General features: G+C 56.1%; 2 protein-coding genes across 4 annotated transcripts; one reads left to right on the top strand and one right to left on the bottom strand.

Annotated features, from left to right (window-relative positions):
* The first annotated feature begins 864 nt into the window (after window positions 1–864).
* Window positions 865–4,570, top strand: LOC103657190 (outer mitochondrial membrane lipid metabolism regulator OPA3). Its single transcript, XM_008684612.2, has 2 exons — window positions 865–868; window positions 1,971–4,570. Exons 1-2 carry the CDS (start codon window positions 865–867, stop codon window positions 2,363–2,365), a joined length of 399 nt encoding a protein of 132 aa, XP_008682834.1. The 3' UTR covers window positions 2,366–4,570.
* Window positions 4,155–17,180, bottom strand: LOC103657189 (vasodilator stimulated phosphoprotein). 3 transcript variants are annotated; one of them, XM_040634166.1, is made up of 13 exons: window positions 16,861–17,180; window positions 9,703–9,874; window positions 9,448–9,613; window positions 8,295–8,388; window positions 7,749–7,798; window positions 7,379–7,617; window positions 7,123–7,223; window positions 6,495–6,546; window positions 6,304–6,337; window positions 6,019–6,064; window positions 5,767–5,857; window positions 5,135–5,192; window positions 4,155–5,010 (listed from the first exon to the last, which is right to left on the bottom strand). In XM_040634166.1, the coding sequence occupies exons 1-13, from the start codon at window positions 16,863–16,865 to the stop codon at window positions 4,973–4,975; spliced, it is 1,146 nt and encodes a 381-aa protein (XP_040490100.1). In that variant the 5' UTR covers window positions 16,866–17,180; the 3' UTR covers window positions 4,155–4,972. The 3 variants fall into 3 exon arrangements, with proteins under 3 accessions (XP_040490100.1, XP_040490101.1, XP_040490099.1); XM_040634167.1 differs by having other exon boundaries at window positions 6,304–6,340; window positions 7,123–7,220; XM_040634165.1 differs by having other exon boundaries at window positions 6,304–6,340; window positions 16,861–17,179.
* Between the last annotated feature and the right edge of the window lie 1,150 nt (window positions 17,181–18,330).

Here is an 18,330-nt window from a genome sequence, read left to right as displayed (position 1 = left end):
AGCCCAGAAAATAGCTTACAGGTCCACAGCTGACTACTTCATAAAGAGAATATGACAAAAAAGAGAGAGAGAGAGAGAGAGAGAGAGAGAGAGAGAATAGGAGCAAAGAGCTGGATGGTCTTGGTCACATGGTGAGCTAGGTGTTGCTGGATCACATCTGGCATTTGTGGTGAGAAACACCACTCTAGGGAAAACTAAAAGCTTCATACGGTAAAATAAAACTCTAACTATGAGAAGACTGGGTGCCTGGCTGGTTCAGTGGGAAGAGTGTGCAACTCTTAATCTCAGGATTGTGAGTTCAAGCCCCATATCGGGCATGGAGTTTACTTAGATAGATAGATAGATAGATAGATAGATAGATAGATAGATAGATAGATAAAAAATAAGCATGAAAAGACTAAAAAGTGGCATGACATGTAGCAACGTTTAGAGGTTACTGCCTCAGAACACAAAAACAAAATTACATCTTCATTACAGGTTCACAGTGATTAGTATTTACATAACCTTAATTCTATACATGCTCTATATTTTCCTTTTGAGACCCAGTCTATGGACAAAGCACTGAAGACTTATTTTAACCTTAGAAAGACACCATGGCGGGGCACCTGAGTGGCTCAGTCAGTTAAGTGGCTGCTTTTGGCTCAGGTTGTGATCTCGAGGTCCTGGGATCAAGCCCCGCATCGGGCTCCCTGCATGGCGGGGAGTCTGCTTCTCCCTCTCCCTTTGTGCTCTCTCTCTCAAATAAATAAACAAAATCATAAAAAAGAAAGAAAGACACCATGGCAATGTAAAAAAAAGTAATAGTATGGGGGAGTGACCGTAAGAGGTGGGGGAGCGGAGGGCAGGGGGGCCATTAATATGCTTATGGGTACACTTGTCAGGAAGTTGAGGCAATAGGCATATTATCTACAATGACAAAGATTACCGATAAACAGTAAAAAATTAAATTAAAATCACTTGTAAAAATTGAGAAGGGGGAAGGACAGGATACAGAAGATGTGATAAAGTCACATACGGGGCGGGTGTCAATAGAACATTCAACACAGAATATCTTTAAAAATCTAACTTAGTAAGTCAAGAAATGGAGGTATAAGCTTGTTCTTTGGCATCATGGGGTTAAACTGGAAGAAACCAATGCAGAAAAGACCAGAAGTGGTTGGAGTGGGAGCAGGACTGAAGCCGGAGGCAGGAAGGCGGACTTCGGGTTTTCAGTCTACCCCCTTGCGCATAGTCTAAATGATTCCCCCCATGTGCATGTGTTAGTCTTCTACCTAAAAGGAAAGGAAGGTAATCGTGTCAGGCTGGCTGCTGGGGGGGTGGGGGGGTTGGAGTATAAGATGTTTTCAGAAATTCATTTCTTAATGAGCTCGGGAAACCCGTGTTTTCCCGGTCAGTATCTATGTATTTATGGATGGATTTTAATGATTCCTGGAGTGACTCGGGTTTCAACACCCAAGCTCTGCTTGTGTTGTGTTTATGAACGATGAATGCTCCTAGTCCTTATTCACCTGCATAAGTAATTAGGTAAAGGAGTTGTTAGCACAGGCTGGCTCAAGCCCAGAGCTCCTTCCGAAGCCCCAAACCCCATAGCGAACACGCGCCTCGGGAGATCGGAAGTGTCAGCGCCACCTTCAGAGGAGGAGGGGAGGCGCCTGGCGGGCCCTCGAGCGCACTGAAGCAGCAAGCTGTGCACCTGCCCCGGATTTGTGACCCCCCCACCCCAGAGGTGCGGCCCCCACTCAGGACCTCCCCTCCAGAGCAGCATCTCTCATCTTCTGGACGCTTTCAAAAACAGCGTCCCCAGGCCAGATCACCCACTCGGCCCCTGCGCCGGCCCTCTTTAAGGCGCCCACTCCCTAACGATTCTGGCTGCCGTGTCCCCGTCGCTCCGGCCAGGACACCGAGGCGTCGAGGGGCGGGGATTGCCGCGGCTCCCGCGCAAAAGATCCCTTACCCCTCTCCCCCCGCAGTGTACCACTGGGCGGAGATGCGGGCCAAGATGCGCCTCATGGGCTTCAATGCACAAGCCGTCAAGCCGCTGAACGAGGACGCAGCCGCCGAGCTGGGCGCCGAGCTGCTGGGCGAGGCCACCATCTTCGTCGTGGCCTGCGGCTGCCTGGTGCTGGAGTACTGGCGCCACCAGGCGCACCAGCGGCGCAAGGAGCGAGAGCGGCACACCGCCTGGAACGCGATGCGCGACGAGGTGGACCACCTGGCGCTGGCGCTGGAGGCCCTGCAGGATCGCGTGCAGGCGGCGCCGCTGCAGAGCGCGGTGGAGGAGCTGCAGGCGCAGATGCGGGAGGTGCGCGCCCAGCTCTGCGCCCGCGACCCGCCGTCCGCGCCCCAAGCAACGCCCAAGGAATAGGGGGCCGTGGACCTTGGTCTTCGATGTGGCTGTGGTCTGGGCTGTGATGTCTCCGACGTGACCTTCTGTCCATACTGTCCCTTCCTGAACCGGCCCAGCTAATACCACCCGGTCCTTTTAGAGGCAAAAGGGAGGCTGGACTGGGGCTGAGGCAACCAGGCTTTTAGTCACCACCCTACTAATCTGCCCAGTGGTACCTTCCACGGGGACTCCTCACCCACCGGTGGAACGTTCCAACAGGAGTCCCCCTTGCCCCCCACCCCCAAACCCGGCCCAGTCCACTGACTTAGCACTTTCTAATGATAAGACATTGTCTTCCATTGGATCCCACCCACCCACTACTAGGTGGGCCAGCGGGACACATGGACCTTAGCTAACCCACTCTGTCACTCACACCTCCACTTATCTGAGTGGCTTCCCGCCCCCATTACACCAGAACACCCTTTCCCCCTTCTTCATTGGTAAAGACCATTGTAACAAAAATGCAAACTCCCAGGGGACTTGGGGACCCCATCATTTTCCATCTACCTCACTTGGGAGGGGACAGGATGGATCTTGTTGTCTTAGCTTCAGTGAGTACCCCCGTGGCTCCTGCCTTCAGTCCGCCCTCCATTGGTACCTCAATTGGTCATCCCCGCAAGTGGTTCATCCCAACACACCCCCACTTTAGTCTGTGCCATAACCCATGGAAAGGCTGTGCAGGGTCTCCCCGCCTTCTGTGGTCTGTTCCAGCAGGACTTGGTCCTTTGAGGTAGAAAAACCGGTCCTGCCTAGGGATGAACCATTCTGTTTTGGTCTTAGCTTTGTTTACCTGTCTGAAGTTCTGGGTCTACTGTTGTCCTTGTCCACTGTCCTCTACTAGCCCCTCATAGGAACCCCCACCTGTTCCCCTACTACATGGGGCACTTGTCACATCTCCCATCTCCATCCAAACCTGCTCGAGTACTCAGGGATTCCTTCTTCCTTCTTGCCTTTGGACTGGTCACCCAGCCCACCCTCACCCTCCTTCCTACAGAGGCTTCCTCCGGTGGGATCACCTGCCCCTCAGCCCTAAAGTTCCCCACCCCCATCCAAAGGGAATATTCCAACCAGGCAGTTTATCTACCCCACCTACCCGCTGCCAACCCATAGAACCGCTAAGGGGGTGTGTACGAGCTCTGTGATTTCTGAATTATATTTTTTTAAGACCGTATTTTATAATTAAAGGAGCTCTGGGGTAAAGAAGTCATCTTTAGGGGCGCCTGGGTGGCACAGCGGTTAAGCGTCTGCCTTCGGCTCAGGGCGCGATCCCGGCGTTGTGGGATCGAGCCCCACATCAGGCTCCTCCGCTATGAGCCTGCTTCTTCCTCTCTCACTCCCCCTGCTTGTATTCCCTCTCTCGCTGGCTGTCTCTCTCTCTGTCGAATAAATAAATAAAATCTTAAAAAAAAAAAAAAAGTCATCTTTAAGAATGTGTCTGAGAACCATGGCATCCATCTGCAAAATGGGTTCAAGTCTCATTGGTTTTAGCAGAGAGGCTGGGAGGATTCCCAAAGGAACGGGGCAGAGTCATCCTATAAGCTGTTTCCCAGATGGGGAAACTGAGGCCCTGGGGTAGCAAAGGGACTTGCCCAGTGCCACACAGTGAGGGACTGTCCTTAGGTTTCTCAGGGTGGTAGACTGGTTGCTGTAACGTGGGAACTGGAAGAGGTGAGGGCGGGAAGGAAGAAGAGGGGAAGGTGGATTACTGTGGGAGGGGCACACCCCCATCATCATCATCAGAGCGGCCCTTCGAATCAATCCAGAAATCTTCACGTTTATAAAAAACTGGCAGATTTATTCCGTCGGGGCCCATTTTCAAGAAGCTAAAGGTGAAGGTGGGAGAGGAGAGGTTTCCTCCCCTTTTCCTTTCTCCCTCATCTTATTATCCCCAAGGGTAAAAATGGCCTGGACCCCAAAACCTACCCAAATAAAAAACCGAAAAACTGAGGTTCCAAAAAGTTATAGCATCTTAATTCCTCATAGAAAAGTGAAAGGAGCCAAAGGGAAAGGAGTTCCCTGGGGTGGGGGTGGAGGAGGTGCCCCCAGCCTGGTGGGACATCCCCCCCCCTTAAATAGCTGCCCTAAATGGGACAAGCCTGGGGGCACAGCATTTAAAAACTCCCCACACCCCAATTTTATCAAAACCAAAGAGAAACAAAATTTCCCTTTCTCCCCCCAACCTAAATATATATATATATATATATTTTCTTTAAAAAACAAAAATTCGAAGGCATTAAGCGTTAAAGTGAATCTAGAATAAGGGAATGTGAAATTCCCTCCTTCCTTCCCCCTTACTGTGGGGTTAATTGGTACATCCCCAGCAGAGGAACCAGCCCCAAGGGGATGGCAGAGGGGAAGGACCAAAGGGAGCAAAGGGTGGGGGCCTCCCCAGCCAATCAGCAGCCAGTATGGGTGTGGGCGTGGGGGCCAAGGAAGCCACACCCCTTTGGAATTTTCCAAGTAGGACGGGGAGTGGGGAAGATGCATTCCTGTGTAGTCTCCGGCCAATTCCAAGTTGAGGCAGGGAAAGCGGGGTGACAGGCGGGGTGCGCAGAAAGGAGATATGGTATCTTCCGGGCCCTGTGGTCAGGGGGAACCCCGCTTCCTCAGCTCCTGGACAAACGCTGGAAGGAAACAAGGGGCAGGGGTCAGGGGCAGAGCCTCTTCCGCCTTCCCTTCCAACACAGGGCCCTTTCCAGGAGACATGATGCCTCCAAAACAAATGTTTAAAATAAAAAACCACCTCACCTTCAATGATTTCCTCTTTTACTTTCTGTAGTTCCTTCCTCACCTCTTCCAGAAGCTCCTGGAAATAATGGGGTGCAACAAATCAGGAAGGGCGCTTGGACTTACATAAACGAAGCCACCCTTTCTTAATGACTGAAGGGCCAGAGGAAGAAGGTTCAAGACTCACCCCTGCCCCCCCCCCCAACCCACACACACAGTGACATCACTGATAAGGCCACAGAGTGACTGGAGAATTCTAGGGGAAAATTCTGGATCCTTGGAGCCAGATGAAAAGGACTGGAGAGCATCCAGGACCAGGGCTGGCAAATACATTTCAGTCTCCTGCCAATTCCAGGTAGTGCTGGCTGTCTGGGGCCAGTGTGCTAGAAAGGACTCTGGGTACTCATCACGAATGAGTGCAGTGATAGATTAGTAAGGTCTGTCATCAGTGCTGGAAGAGGAGGCTGTGCTATGTGTGTCATCCCTGATCTGATTCAAACTCTCCCTTTCTCAGGCTGGAAAACTGAGGTTTCTGAGGCCTTTTCATAGAATCACAGGACAGGTTGGTGTTAGAGTTTGGACCCGGATCTCCTTTCTTCCTGTGGCCCCTTTCTAGCCCCCAGACTTCACCCCTGGGCCCCTCTCGAAGCTACCTGTTTCACTCTCTCCAGGTCTGACTCATCACTGGAGCTGGGCGTAGAGGGGTGGGCCTCGGAAGTGGTCACGGAAGAAGAGGACTTCATCCTAGGAGAGTCGGTGTGGTTTGGAACAGAAATGCGGTTAGAGAGAGGGTCTGCCTCCCCTGCTTCCCGTTCCAGGGGTCGCATTGTGTTCCTTCCTACAAATTTGGCAAATCCCATCTATTTGGGGGGGGGGGGGGGGAGCAGGCAGCATGGATGGCCCACCTTGGCAAGGTTGTGCTGTTCTTCTCCCAGGGTCTCCGCACAGGTTCTGGGGGAAAGGCGACAAACCAGGAAGATCAGGGACAAGGGGTCCCACCTCCATCTCCGCCCCCCCCCGCCCCGCCCCGAGCCCCATCAGCCCCTGTTCAAGGAACCCCCTGTTCAAAGAACCTTCTTAGGAGACTACAATCCCCAGCATTGTTTGCAGACTCCCCCATGAGGGGGCATTCCACGTGAGAACGGGGTACCCTGAGACTTGTAGTTCCAAGGCTAGACTGGCTCACTCACCACTCTGGGCTGGGACTCTGGCCTCTGGCTCCTCCTGCTGGTGGGAAGTAAAACTGTCATGAGACCGCCTGCTCTTTCTTTGCTCCGGCTTCAAACCCCGCCCATTCCTATCACACCCCCGGCCCTCCCCAGTAGCCCTGCCCGAATGGTACAGCCTAAGGTGCGTATGGCAGGAAGAGCCCCTAACTCACATTGGCAGATTCATCCTTGGGGGGTTTCTCCCCAACTTGTGTGGCTTTCCTTCTGCAGGAGGGACAGGCAAAAACAGATGACTTCAGCCCTCCCTCAGCCACTCAGTAATTCTTACCAGAGTTCTAGAAAGGTGGAGTCTAAGGTGTAGAGTTCTGGAATTCTCCAAAGCTAAGGAAACTGGAGTTTTAGAAGTTAACGAGAGTGCTGTTCTCCAACTGGGGTGGGGGCTTACGATTCTCACATTTGGAAATCAAAAATTCTAAGGGTGGGAAGAAGTCTCTGTCTTAGACGGCTGGGATTCTAGGAATCTGAGTTTCCAAGATTCTGAGGCAGAATCTCCTACAGGGAGACCTCCTGAGGTCCTAGAATTCTGGGTTTCAGAACATTCCGGAGGCTACCTAGGTGGTTCCAAACCTCAGCCATCTCAGCAGAATGTAATCTCCAGCATTAAATCCCAAATCTGTCTGTCAGAGAGGGAACTTTCACCCAAAGAAACAAACCAAATGGGAATCTGAGCCCTCCCCCAACCTCGCCCCCTGAACTGGAATCTCCAGGTGGCAACTGCTGGTCTGAGGGGTTTCTTCCCAGAGCTTTCCAAGGCATTGATGGCTCCAGGCTCAGGCTCACCTCCGGGCCAGCATGGCGTTCATCTCTTCCATCAGCCCCCCACCCGTGCTCCGACTGCTCTCTGCTTTGGGGGCTGGGGGCCCCCCTGAGGCCTCCTCCTGCTGGAGAAGTTACAAAGGGAAGGGGGCTTTATGGGCAGGCCACTTGCCCCCCCCCCCAGCCCTCCTGTGACACCCCCATCCCCAGCAACTCTGGCCTCATCCCATTATTCCATCAGGGTCGTCACCCCACATCCTGCCCCACATGGCCCCCTCACCTTGCTGACTTTCCTGAGTTTGGCTCCAGCAATGGCTGCTGCAAGGCCGGGGGCCCCTGTTCCCCCACCACTGGGGCCTTGTGCTGTGGGGAGAGGGGGTGCAGGGGGCGGGCCTCCCCCTGCTCCGTGCCCTGCAGCTGAGACCCCTGAGGGGGCACCAGGGGGTGGGGGGGGCCCTGGAGGAGGAGGAGGTCCTGGAGGTGGGGGTGGCCCCCCAGCTGGGGGAGCAGGTGGGCCTCCTGGAAGAACACAGAAAAGGAGGGTGCTAAGAGAGAAGACTCACTCCTCGATGTCCAGCTGGCCCACCCCCTCCTTGGGGAGCCCCCCTCACCCTTGGTCCTCATCCCCCCCAGGGCCACCGAGCAATCACCTGCATTGGAGACTCGGCGCTCCATGTGCTCTGGGGGGCCCGGCTGCTGCCTGGGAAGGGGTGATGGAGTTGTTGTCACTCAGGGGCCCAAGGATGGCCAGCAACCTCCTGGCTCCCCTCCCAGGTCTCCAGGGAGGGTGACTGCCAATCCCCGCCCTTGCCTTCCTCCCCCAGGGGCCCAGGAAGAGATGGGGGGAAGGGCAGGGTCAGGGTGGGGCCAAGATGTTAGCATTCGAGTCATCAGACTCTCAAGAACATGTGAATTACAAAATGCCCAAGATCTTTTAAACAACCCACTTTGGGACTCTGGGAATGTGGGGGACCAGGACTTGAGGGGTCAGAAGGTTTTGCAACTCTGGGTGTGGGAGTTTCTCAGACTCCCGGAGATGGGGTTTTCTGAAAGCCCTTCATTTCTAGCCTGCTAGGAGTAGTAGGAACATTCTGGAAACTGAATGTTGGAGCGTTCTGGACTCTGGGAGGTAGGGGTTCTGGAATATCCTAGAACTCTGGTGCTGGTAAGGTTCTCCACCCAGAGGCTGGCCCCACCTTTTCTGTTGTTCCACCTCTTCTGGGGCGGGACCATTCTGGACAGACCAGGTGGAAGGTGCCGCAGGTGGTGGGGGTGGTGGAGGCCCCCCTCCTAGAAGGCAGGAGTAGAAAACCATGGTGAGTCAACCCCAGAACTCTGCCCCACCCTGTGACACTGTGTCTCAGCTGTCCCAGGAATCCCTCCCAGAGGCGCTCTCTTCCTTCTTCCTGCAAGACCCTGACCCTCAGGCTGGGGTATGGTTGCGGGTCAGGCTGGGGTGTGGGATGAGGTTCGGCACCAGCCTCCCCTGACTGAGCAGATACGAGGCAGGTGCTGTGATGATTCCCAGCGAAGGCCTGCGGCGGGCAGTCACTTGCCTCTGGTCAGTCACTTGCCCCATGTCTTGCAGACCAGAATTTGCGTGAACAAGACCGATTCAGGCTGATTTCTAGCCTCCGGGCTCTTAACCACTGTCACCACCACTCAGACCCCAGCCCCAGAACTCTCTGGAAAGGTTGGGAGCCTCTTCCTCACCCACCTCCAGGCCTCTGGCCCCCATTACCTGAACCACCCACCGTACTTTTCTGTGCCCCCAGCCAAGCAAGCCCTTCCCCACTGGCACTCAAATGCCTGTCACTGGGGGGATGTGAAGTCTGACAGCAGTCCCCCCAGACTCTAGTGCACCGCGGTCTCCTAAAGCCTCGCCCCTCAGAGTACCGTGGGTGAACTGACAGCCTCAGCACAGGGGCACTGGTTACAAAGGCAGAGGCCCCGGCGCGCCCAGGCCCAACTGATTCGCGCACCAGCCCCGAGGATGCGTGTTCGTGCTCACGTCTAAGAAATACAACTAGAGATCTTTTTCTTAACAGCGAGGCGGGAAAACTAACTCATGACCCATCACTACAACGGCTATCTAGTGAAAGGGCACAGGGAGCCTTCTGGGGGCTGGAAGGATCTGGATTTGGATCTGGATCGGGGAGGTGGGCACCTGGGAGCATGCATGTGTAAAAACACCCCCTGCGGAATATACGCGGGTGCGCGTGAGACACCCAGGAGCCTCTCCGAAGTCCACACCATAACTCTCCATGGTAGCCGTGCAGTAGCAGTCAACGAGAACGGGGGCTAACTCGGGAGTGGTAAAGCGCCGGGGGCCCCGTGGCCCCCTCTCACCTTCCAGGGCCTCCAGGGCGCTGGCCATGGCCGCCGCGAACTGCGCTGCGTCCTCCTTGCTCCCGAAGTTGAGGCCCCAGACCTGGCGGGCGTCGCGCCACTGGTGGAAACTGGGAGTGGCCTGGTTATACTTGATACCCCGGACGATGGCACAGTTGATGACCACCTTGGCGGGAGGGGGAGGGCGGGTGAGGATGGTGGGGGCGGGGGCGGGGCCCCGCAGCCCGGAGGGGGAGGGGGAGGGGGAGGCTTCACCTGCTGTTCTGGCTGCATCTTCCAGCCGACAACCCGGAAGGAATTGGCGGTGGGGTTGTGGTAGATCTGGACTCGGCTGAAAGCCTGGGGGCCTGTGCCCGCCGGCACCCATCGCTTGTTGCTGTCATCGTAAAGCATCACAGTGGCCCAGCTGGAGCAGATAACCGTCTCACTGCGGGGAGAGGGCAGGGCGAAGGGCGGGTTAGCGGAGGGGAGCACGGCCCCCACCCTCCAAGTGGCCGGTCACCTGCATCCGGGTCTCCCAGGGACATTCAGAGCTTCCTGGCATGGGAGGGGGAGGGAGACACCCCGACAGGGGAGAGGGTCAGAGACAGGCAGATGGGGAGACCCAAGTAGAGGATGGGAGAGAAGCAGCCAGGTGGGACAGAGACAGACTGGAAGGGAAACAAACAGGTGAACTGGGACCGTGAGAGAGAGGAAGAGTCAGAAGGATAGACGGGAAGAGACAAACATTCAGACGGATGTGGGGAGACCAGGGAGAAGGGAGAGACAGAGACAGACAGACCGGGAATGGGGGAGGGAACAAGTGGAAAGGCAGGGGCTGGAGACAGGCAAGGACGGAAGGGAGTAAGATAGGCAGATGGAGGAAGACAGAGTCGGGAGACAGCCAGACGAGGGGACTCAGAAGCGGGATGGTGGGGACCCAGCGAGATCTCTGGGCAACACTGGGGACTAGCCCCTGCCTGGTGCTCTCAGACTCAGTTTCCCTATCTCTGCCAGGGTGCTTGACCAGTCCCCCAGCCCCCACTCCCTGCTCAGGTCAGAAGACGAAGCCAAGGGGCGCCTGGGTGGCACAGTGGTTAAGCGTCTGCCTTCGGCTCAGGGCATGATCCTGGCGTTATGGGATCGAGCCCCACATCAGGCTCTTCCGCTATGAGCCTGCTTCTTCCTCTCCCACTCCCCCTGCTTGTGTTCCCTCTCTCGCTGGCTGTCTCTATCTCTGTCGAATAAATAAATAAATAAAATCTTAAAAAAAAAAAAAAAAGAAGAAGAAGAAGACGAAGTCAAGCCTCAGGGAGGGGAAGGGTGAGGTCTGCAGGATGCTGGGCATGGATGCTAGATCCCAGGCTCTTCCGCCCCATCCATCCGGCTCCCGGGCACCAGCGGCCATCAGCAGACACTCCCTGCTCTGTCAGGCCGAGGTCTTGGGCAATGATCCAGACGGCCCTGGCCCCGCCCTCCAGGGCAGGAGAAGGTCCCATCCCCAGACAGTGCCAACCCAAGGCCAGGGCTGGGGTGCCCAGAAGGAGCACCTGCCCTGGCCTGGGGGTCAGGGAGGTCTCCTGCAGAAGGCCTTGGCAGGGAAGGGTCAGGAAACTGGTTCAGAGTTCGGGATCTGCCATCCACAGACCTGGGTTCAGATCCTCAGAGACACCTACTCCATGTGACTCAGGGAAGCCACCTTCCCACCCAGGTAACTCTTCTTCCTCGCCTGCAAAGTGGGGATCTTCCAGCCGACTCCCAGCGCAGTGGGAGGAGTAAATGGAGTCTGGGCACAGAAAGCACTTGGCACAGTGCCTGGCACGTACTGAGTGCTTAGTAACTGTCAGCATCCCTTTCACGGAACCCTGAACAGAAGACACCACTGGGGAGTCAGACGGCCACATCCCTCCGAAGCCCCCACCAGTCCTTCTGGGTTCGTTCCAAGCCCCCTCCCTCAGTGAGGAAACTCAGGCTTCCAGATGGGAAGTGACTTGCCCAAGGTCACACACAGACCAGGGGGAAGCACTAGTCCCCACCCCACCCCACCCCCCAGCGGACTTTTTCCTGAAAAGAGGAAGTTGGTGGTCAGGGGTTTCCGGGGAGATAAATTATACGGGCAATGGCTCTGTCTCAGCCAGGGCTGGGCGCTGGGGCGTGACGCTAATGTAAGAGACAGGGCAGGGAAAGCCCCTCGGCAGACCCAGTTCCTAGGCCAGGAAGCTGAGCCCCCGTTCCTCCCCATAAGTTTATACAGTTGAGGCACCTCCCTCTTACCAGGCACCACAGCTAGTCAGGCTCTCGAAGCCCTTTCCAGAGACACTCATTTCATTCTCACTGCAGCCCTTCAACATGGGCACTGTTTTCATCTTCGTTTGGCAAGTGAGGACTATAAATGGAGGCCCAGAGAGGCTGAGGGACTTGTCCAGGATCACACAGCTGGTAAGCAACAGAGCAAGGATTTGAACCCAGGCCACCTGGCTTTCAGGTCCCGGGTCTTCACCACCACCGGAGACTGCGTGGGCCCTACCCAAATATCAGGTGCTGTTTCCAGACAAGTGCAGCCTCGGGGACTGTTTCTGGCTCCCGCTGCCCCTGGCAGGGCTGGGTTAAGGCCTCGCCCACACCTGCCACTCACACCCAGGGCAGACTCTGGCCAGGCGCCCGGGGCTAGAGCTGCTACCCCACCCTGGCTGCACTTTGCTCTCCCAAGCAGCCTTGCCCTGCTGAGTGTCTGGCCTGGCTGGAGAACTGGGCGTCTGCTGAGTGACCCCAGGCTGGTCCTGCCCCTCTCCAGGCCACAGTGTCCCCATTACAGCACAAGGATCCTGTTAGAACACAAGTCAGATCGTGTCCCTCCTCTTCTCGGAAAGCTCCCATGGCTCCCCGCAGACTAAAAGCCAAGTTCTCTCTGTGGTCTGCGCGAGCTGTGTGATCTCTGATCTCATCGCTGCTTCCCTCCCTCAAGCTTGCTGTTCCAGCCCCACTGCTCTGTTCCAACCTCACTGGCCTCCCCGGGGCTCCTTCAGCATGCCAGACAGATTACCCCCTCAGGCCTGTGCATTTGTTCTCCCTCAACCTGTATTCTCACCTCCTTCGGGTCTCCGCTTACATGTCGCCTCTTCTGAGAAGCCCTCCCTGACTACCCTAGCAGGAAAAACTTCTCCTTCTGGTCCCAAGTTCCATTCCGCAGCAGGGATCCTGCCTGACGGATCCCTGCCTCCGCTACCAAACCGTCAGGGCAGAGATTCTTTTTCTTTTTGTTCCCTGCTGTGTCCTGACAACCCAGAATGGTGCCTTGGCACGTAGTAGGTACTCAGTAGTTGCCGAATTAGCCAATTCGTTGTTCATCGTTAAAAGGAAAAACTCTCAACAAAGGCACTGTCGTTTATGGGTCAGCTTTTGTCCCAGATATTGTTTTAGGTACTGGGCCCCAATTTGCACATGACCTCGCGGCGGGGGCTCTGGTGCTTACCCTTTTAACAGATAAGCAACCGTGGGCACAGAGAGCTGAAGACAGTTGTCCCAGGTCATTCAGCAAGTACGCGGAGGGGCTCCTATTTGAACCCTGGTCTACCCACGTTCTTAACCTCATTTAAAGATGAGGAAAGAGCTAAGCAGAATTTTTTAAGAGGCGAGGTATAAACTGATGTGTATTGGCGGTTTAAAAAAAAACGTGAGGGGCTATAAATACACCCGCACACAAGGGGGTGAGGTGATAGGGACAGAGGCAGCTTCTCAGGAGGCTAACTGGGGCTGCCTCGGAGGAGGGCCACCGACCGGGGCCTGAGGAAGGAGGGAGGAAATGGACGTTTGGTGCTGTTTACCCTTTTGAACTGCTTCTTTCTTTCCTCTTTTCCAACCACGGGCCCGTATTACCTAGAAAACACTAATTCATTACTTAAGTTCAAAAAATAAAACTCTAAACCAGGCAAAAGCTTGAATGGAAAAATCCCACAGCCCAGGAAGCAGGGAGTGGGTCTGAAACGGGGGTGCGCCTGATTCCCATGGGCTCCCCTCGCCAGCCCAGGACCCCACACCTCCCCCAGAAGTCCCTGCATTCGGGAAAACTCTCCAACATGTGGTGGATGACAAAGGCTATGTGGCTTCCAATCTGAGCTGCAGTTTCCAGCCCTGGAAACCAGAACTCACTGAGTTTGCTGTAAGGATTCAAAGAGATAAGAAAAGCCCTAAGCTTGGGACCTGGAACTTGGCACAGACTCCACACAGGCAGCTGGGCGTCAAAACAGGAGGAAGAGGGTTTCTCATCACTAGAGGCAATCAAGCATAGTCACTCTGGTTTACTCAAGCCTTCCAGATTAGTGGCTTGCCCTTCCTTCACCCCTTCATCCCCACCCCCTGCCCCACTCAGGATTTACCCCACAGCCTCTTTAAACCATAAAACTTGTAATCCACCCCCAGCCCCCCATGCGCACACCACTACAACCCTTGCAAACCGCAAGTCTTTGAAGCAAGCCTGGGTAAGCAACCAGATCTAGGGTCTTTGGGTTTGTGTGGGTTCACTCTAATCCCTCCTCCCCGATAAGCCTCAGTTTCCCATAAATGAACAGGAAGGTAAAGGGTTTGTTTCGCTTATCTGCATTATCTGAAGTGTTCATATAGGAAAAACATGTTACGTGTGGTGGTGGTGTTTTTTTTTTTTTTTTAAAGACCATGAAAGGTTTTATTTTCCTTTTTCTGTAATAATAGTATCATAGTCTGGAGACTGCCCTAAATGCAAATCCAGAGTTGCCTACTTTCAAACTGACTTTAATAGGTGATTTACTTAATTTCTCTGTGTCTCAGTTGTCCCATGGAGGGAGGCAGTCATAACAGTACTGTGCCTGGCACAGAGTAGATGTTTGATCAAATGGTCTCTTATTATTATTTTAAAAAAATTTGTTTAAGGTAACAACGATTACCGGGGCGCCTGGGTGGCACAGCGGTTAAGCGTCCGCCTTCGGCTCAGGTCGTGATCCCGGCATTATGGGATCGAGCCCCACATCAGGCTCTTCCGCTATGAGCCTGCTTCTTCCTCTCCCACTCCCCCTGCTTGTGTTCCCTCTCTCGCTGGCTGTCTCTATCTCTGTCGAATAAATAATAAATAAAATCTTTAAAAAAAAAAAAAGGTAACAACGATTACCATTACTGGAAGAGTAAAGAAATGGACCCAAATACTTCTCGAGTCCCTTCTGCCCTGAGATTCTCAGACCTCTGCCCCCTTTCTCAGCCTTCCCAGAATTCCAGCTGAGTCTCGCACACAGCAGACACTCAACAAATATTTGTCAAACTGGGAGAAAAAGAACTATATCTTGTAATTTTCCATTTTAACATCCTCTCTTCCTACTGCCCCCAAGGCTGTCCCCAGCCAAACCAGACAGAAATCAGAGGATCCCAGTCCCCTCCCCTCCCTCAACACTGCCTGTGAATTGCTGAGGGATCTCGGGCCAGACCTGTCTCTCTGAGACTCAGTTTCCCCAGCTGACCTCATCAAGGGTCTTTTTGAATCCTAGCTGTCCTGGAAGAGGGGGCACAGCCCAGCAAGTTGGGTGTGGCCACCAGCAGGGAAGACCCCTCGGGTTGGTGGGAGTAACCCTCTGGTGGGACACGAAGCAGCTCAACTCCTATCCACCCCCCAGGAGGTGGGAGGTTTGGCAGCATCCAAAAGTGGGGGGGCCCTGTGGGAGGACCAAGGCCTCCGGGACTGGGGGAGGGGGGCCGGGAGGCCGGCCCAGACACTGCTCCTGCCCTTTTACGGTCTCACAGTGAGTGAGGCAGCACTAACTCGGACATCCGCCATCCGCCTTCCACGGTGCCTGGGACCGGAAACGCGAGGGGGGGCGAGGGGCAGGGCTGGGGAGCAGTGGGAGAGTTGAGTCCCCTGGGAAGAGGGTGAGGGAAGAGAGCCTGGCTCCCGAAAAATGCCCCCTCTCCGGGGCAGGCCTTGAAGAGCTGTTGCTATAATGGGGGTAGGCAGGAGACCTTGAGGGTGTCTGTGGTGCCCCCTGGCTCCAAATTTTCCAACACTTTCACGTCAGAAGGAACACATGCGGAGGGGACTGTCTAATGGTCATAAAAAGCAATGCCACTCTTGATGTCAGAGGGCAGAGGCCTGAGAACGTAGGGGGAAGTGGGAGGATGTGGGCACCAGGGGGTTAATCCCCAGGCCTCCTCAGGGGCCTCCCCCTCAAGCTGGGGGCTTTGGGGGCAGGAAGTCCCTGAGAGAGTGGAGGAAGGGAGATAGTATTGTCAAGCTCAGGCCCCAAGGGAGAGATTATGGGGGGCCGGGGAGAGTGGGGGAGGGTCTACGCCGGTCCCCCAGCCCACACCGGCCCCGCCCTCAGGTGAGCCCAGGAGTTCTGCGGGAGGACCGGGTAACACAAAATCCTTGGGTCCTTTGGGCCCCCCACCCCCAGGATTAAATTCCTGGGAAGATAGCTGGAACTATCTTGGAAGCCTGGATCCCAGGGGGAGAGGGCTGTGACCTTGAAGCTTTACAGCGCCCCCCCCCCACCAACCCCACAGCACCGGATGGCCAGGAAGGGGGGTGGTGGTGAGAGCAGGGGGAGGCGCGTGGTGGGGAAAGCAGCCGGCCCACAGCGCTCCTTGCCCGCCCCCCCACACCAGCTGTCTCGACAGGTGAGTCAGGAAGACAAAGGCCCCTCTACCCCCAGTTGCCGCGCCCCCTCCCTCCCCAGGAGGGCGCAGGTGGGGGCGAGTGGCCGCCCTTCTGGCCCCGGGCCGGGGAGCCGCCCTCAGTGCTAAGCGCTGGAGCTCCGTCCTAGGCACCGCTTGTTTTAAGCAGAGTGTGGGTGGGGAGCGGCGGGGGAGGGGAGTCCCAACCAGACCCTCGAGGCTGCGTCTGGGTCCGTGGGTCCGTCCACACCAACCTCCACAGGAGGACGAGAGCCCCCCAAATTTAGGGGGTTAAGTACCCCCAAAGTTAAGTAGCGAGGTCCCACTTGGGAAAGCTTTTTCCATCGCCACGTAAAGGGAGACCCCGCAAACCAAGGTCTACGTCGCAAATGTCTCTTCCAGGTCCCAGGGACCCCCAAACCGGTCCCCCCGCCATCCCTCCCAGAGCCCGAGTTGAGATCTGGGGGGAAGTCTGAGCCCTGCCTAAATCCTGGCCTCCATGCAGGGAGTATCTGCCAACTTGGAGGTTCTCTGAAAAGTCTTTAAGAAATTCGGGAGTCCTCGGAGCGCCCCCAAATCTGAGGGCTCCCAGGAGAACCTCACAGGCACCACCCCAAGCCTTCGGAGTCATGGCGAAGTGATCAGTATTTGGAACTCGTCCAAGGGGCCTCGGCCTCAAATCCGAGGCCCCCAGTGCCCTGTCCCCAAATTCCAGCCCGGAGCAAGCTGGGGGAGGGGGACAAAGGCGGGGCGGCAGCCCGCGCGGAGCGCGGAAGGGTTTGGAGGCAGTTCGAGGCTCACCTCATGGCTGCTCAGCGGGAGGGCGGCGCACCCACGGGTGGGTGCTCCCGGGGCGGCCCTGGCTCAAGGTTCGGGGTTCGGGGCTGGCTCCAGATTCTGCTCAGTCTCCCCCAGGGTCCCGCCCCATAGAGTCCGGCTTCCTGGGGGGAACGTGGACGGGGCCGGGGCGGGTCCTCAGGCGCCTCCTCCCTCTGGAGGTTTGATCGGGGGTCCCTGCTGCAGAAAGGGGGTGCGGCGTCCTGTCCCCGGCGCGCCCCCTCGGCCGGCGGCGGGTACAATGTTACTCTTACTACTGTACTTCTCTTCGCTACATTTCGTTCCAAAATTCCACTCCCCGCACCCACAATGCCCTGCGCCTTAAAGGGGCCGCGTACACCTCAAGACAGTGGGGTGGGGGGGTGAAGGGCGCTTAAAAGGGCAACGCGGAACTCTAGACTTCCGCTATTTACCTCTTCCCCAACCTTATTGCCTAGGGATGCCCGCCGAGGGTCACCCCCAAATTAGGGGGCAAGTTTGGTGGAGGGTAAGGGATCCTTCTGATCCCTCGTTCTCTCCCACGATGGAAATTCCTAGGAGGATCTTAATGGGGACACAATTTCTTCTCACCCTCCCCAACGACTTCTCCATTTCTTCACATTCTGCTCAGTTGGGGGGGGGGGGCGAAGAGGATCTTCTGGTTAAGATAGATACTCTCAAATTTTCTCCCTTAAATGCTACCTTCAGACCCACAACGTCTCTCTTCTTTGCCAATTTATGAAGGGTTACAAAGGGGTGAACCCCCTTCCCCAGCACAGGAGGGGGATGGGCGGAGAGGGCCCCATCCCTCTCACCGCCCCCCGCCCGCCCCAGGAAGGTGAGGAGGAAGTGGGCCGAGGGGGCGCGGCCGGCCGCTGACTCACAGCCGAGGGGTGGGGGTGGGGGTGCGGCTGGACCTGGGTGGAGATAGGACTCCAGGTTCCCATGTGGGTAAAGCCCCTGGACCTCTCTCCACGCATGCCTCGCCATGACTCAGTGTCGCCCGCAGAGGATGGGGGGATCATCCAGAAGTAGGAGGGCGCGGAGGCAGGGGCACCCACCCTAGTGCTGGCTCCTAGGAACCCCCTCCCCCAAACGGCGGCTTGGGGCTCAGCCCCAACACCCTCCCAGGCTTCCGCAGCGGGTCCCGCAGGCTCCGCCCCATGTGACGCCACTAGTGGCCACTTCCCTCCCGTAGAGCGCCACCTGGCCGGGGTCAGGTGCCCTAGGCGTGGGCAGGATGCCTGGGACATCATCAGCTGAACGTTCACAAATGGGTAAACTGAGGCCTGGAGGTAAAGAATAACTCTGGGCCGTAGCCCTCTTGCCTGAGCCCTCAGAATCATAGTGGTGCCTGGGTGCGAGGTAGGAGTGTAAAACCAACAATTCGCAGACCCCAGTGACCGGGTGAGGGAATCACCTTGTCCAGCTTCACCTCATCCTTCGAGGCCATGC

Source organism: Ursus maritimus, unplaced genomic scaffold (genome assembly GCF_017311325.1).
Source record: "Ursus maritimus isolate PB19 unplaced genomic scaffold, ASM1731132v1 scaffold_19, whole genome shotgun sequence".
Lineage (NCBI taxonomy): Eukaryota > Metazoa > Chordata > Mammalia > Carnivora > Ursidae > Ursus > Ursus maritimus.
This window is presented reverse-complemented; position numbering and strand designations above follow the sequence as displayed.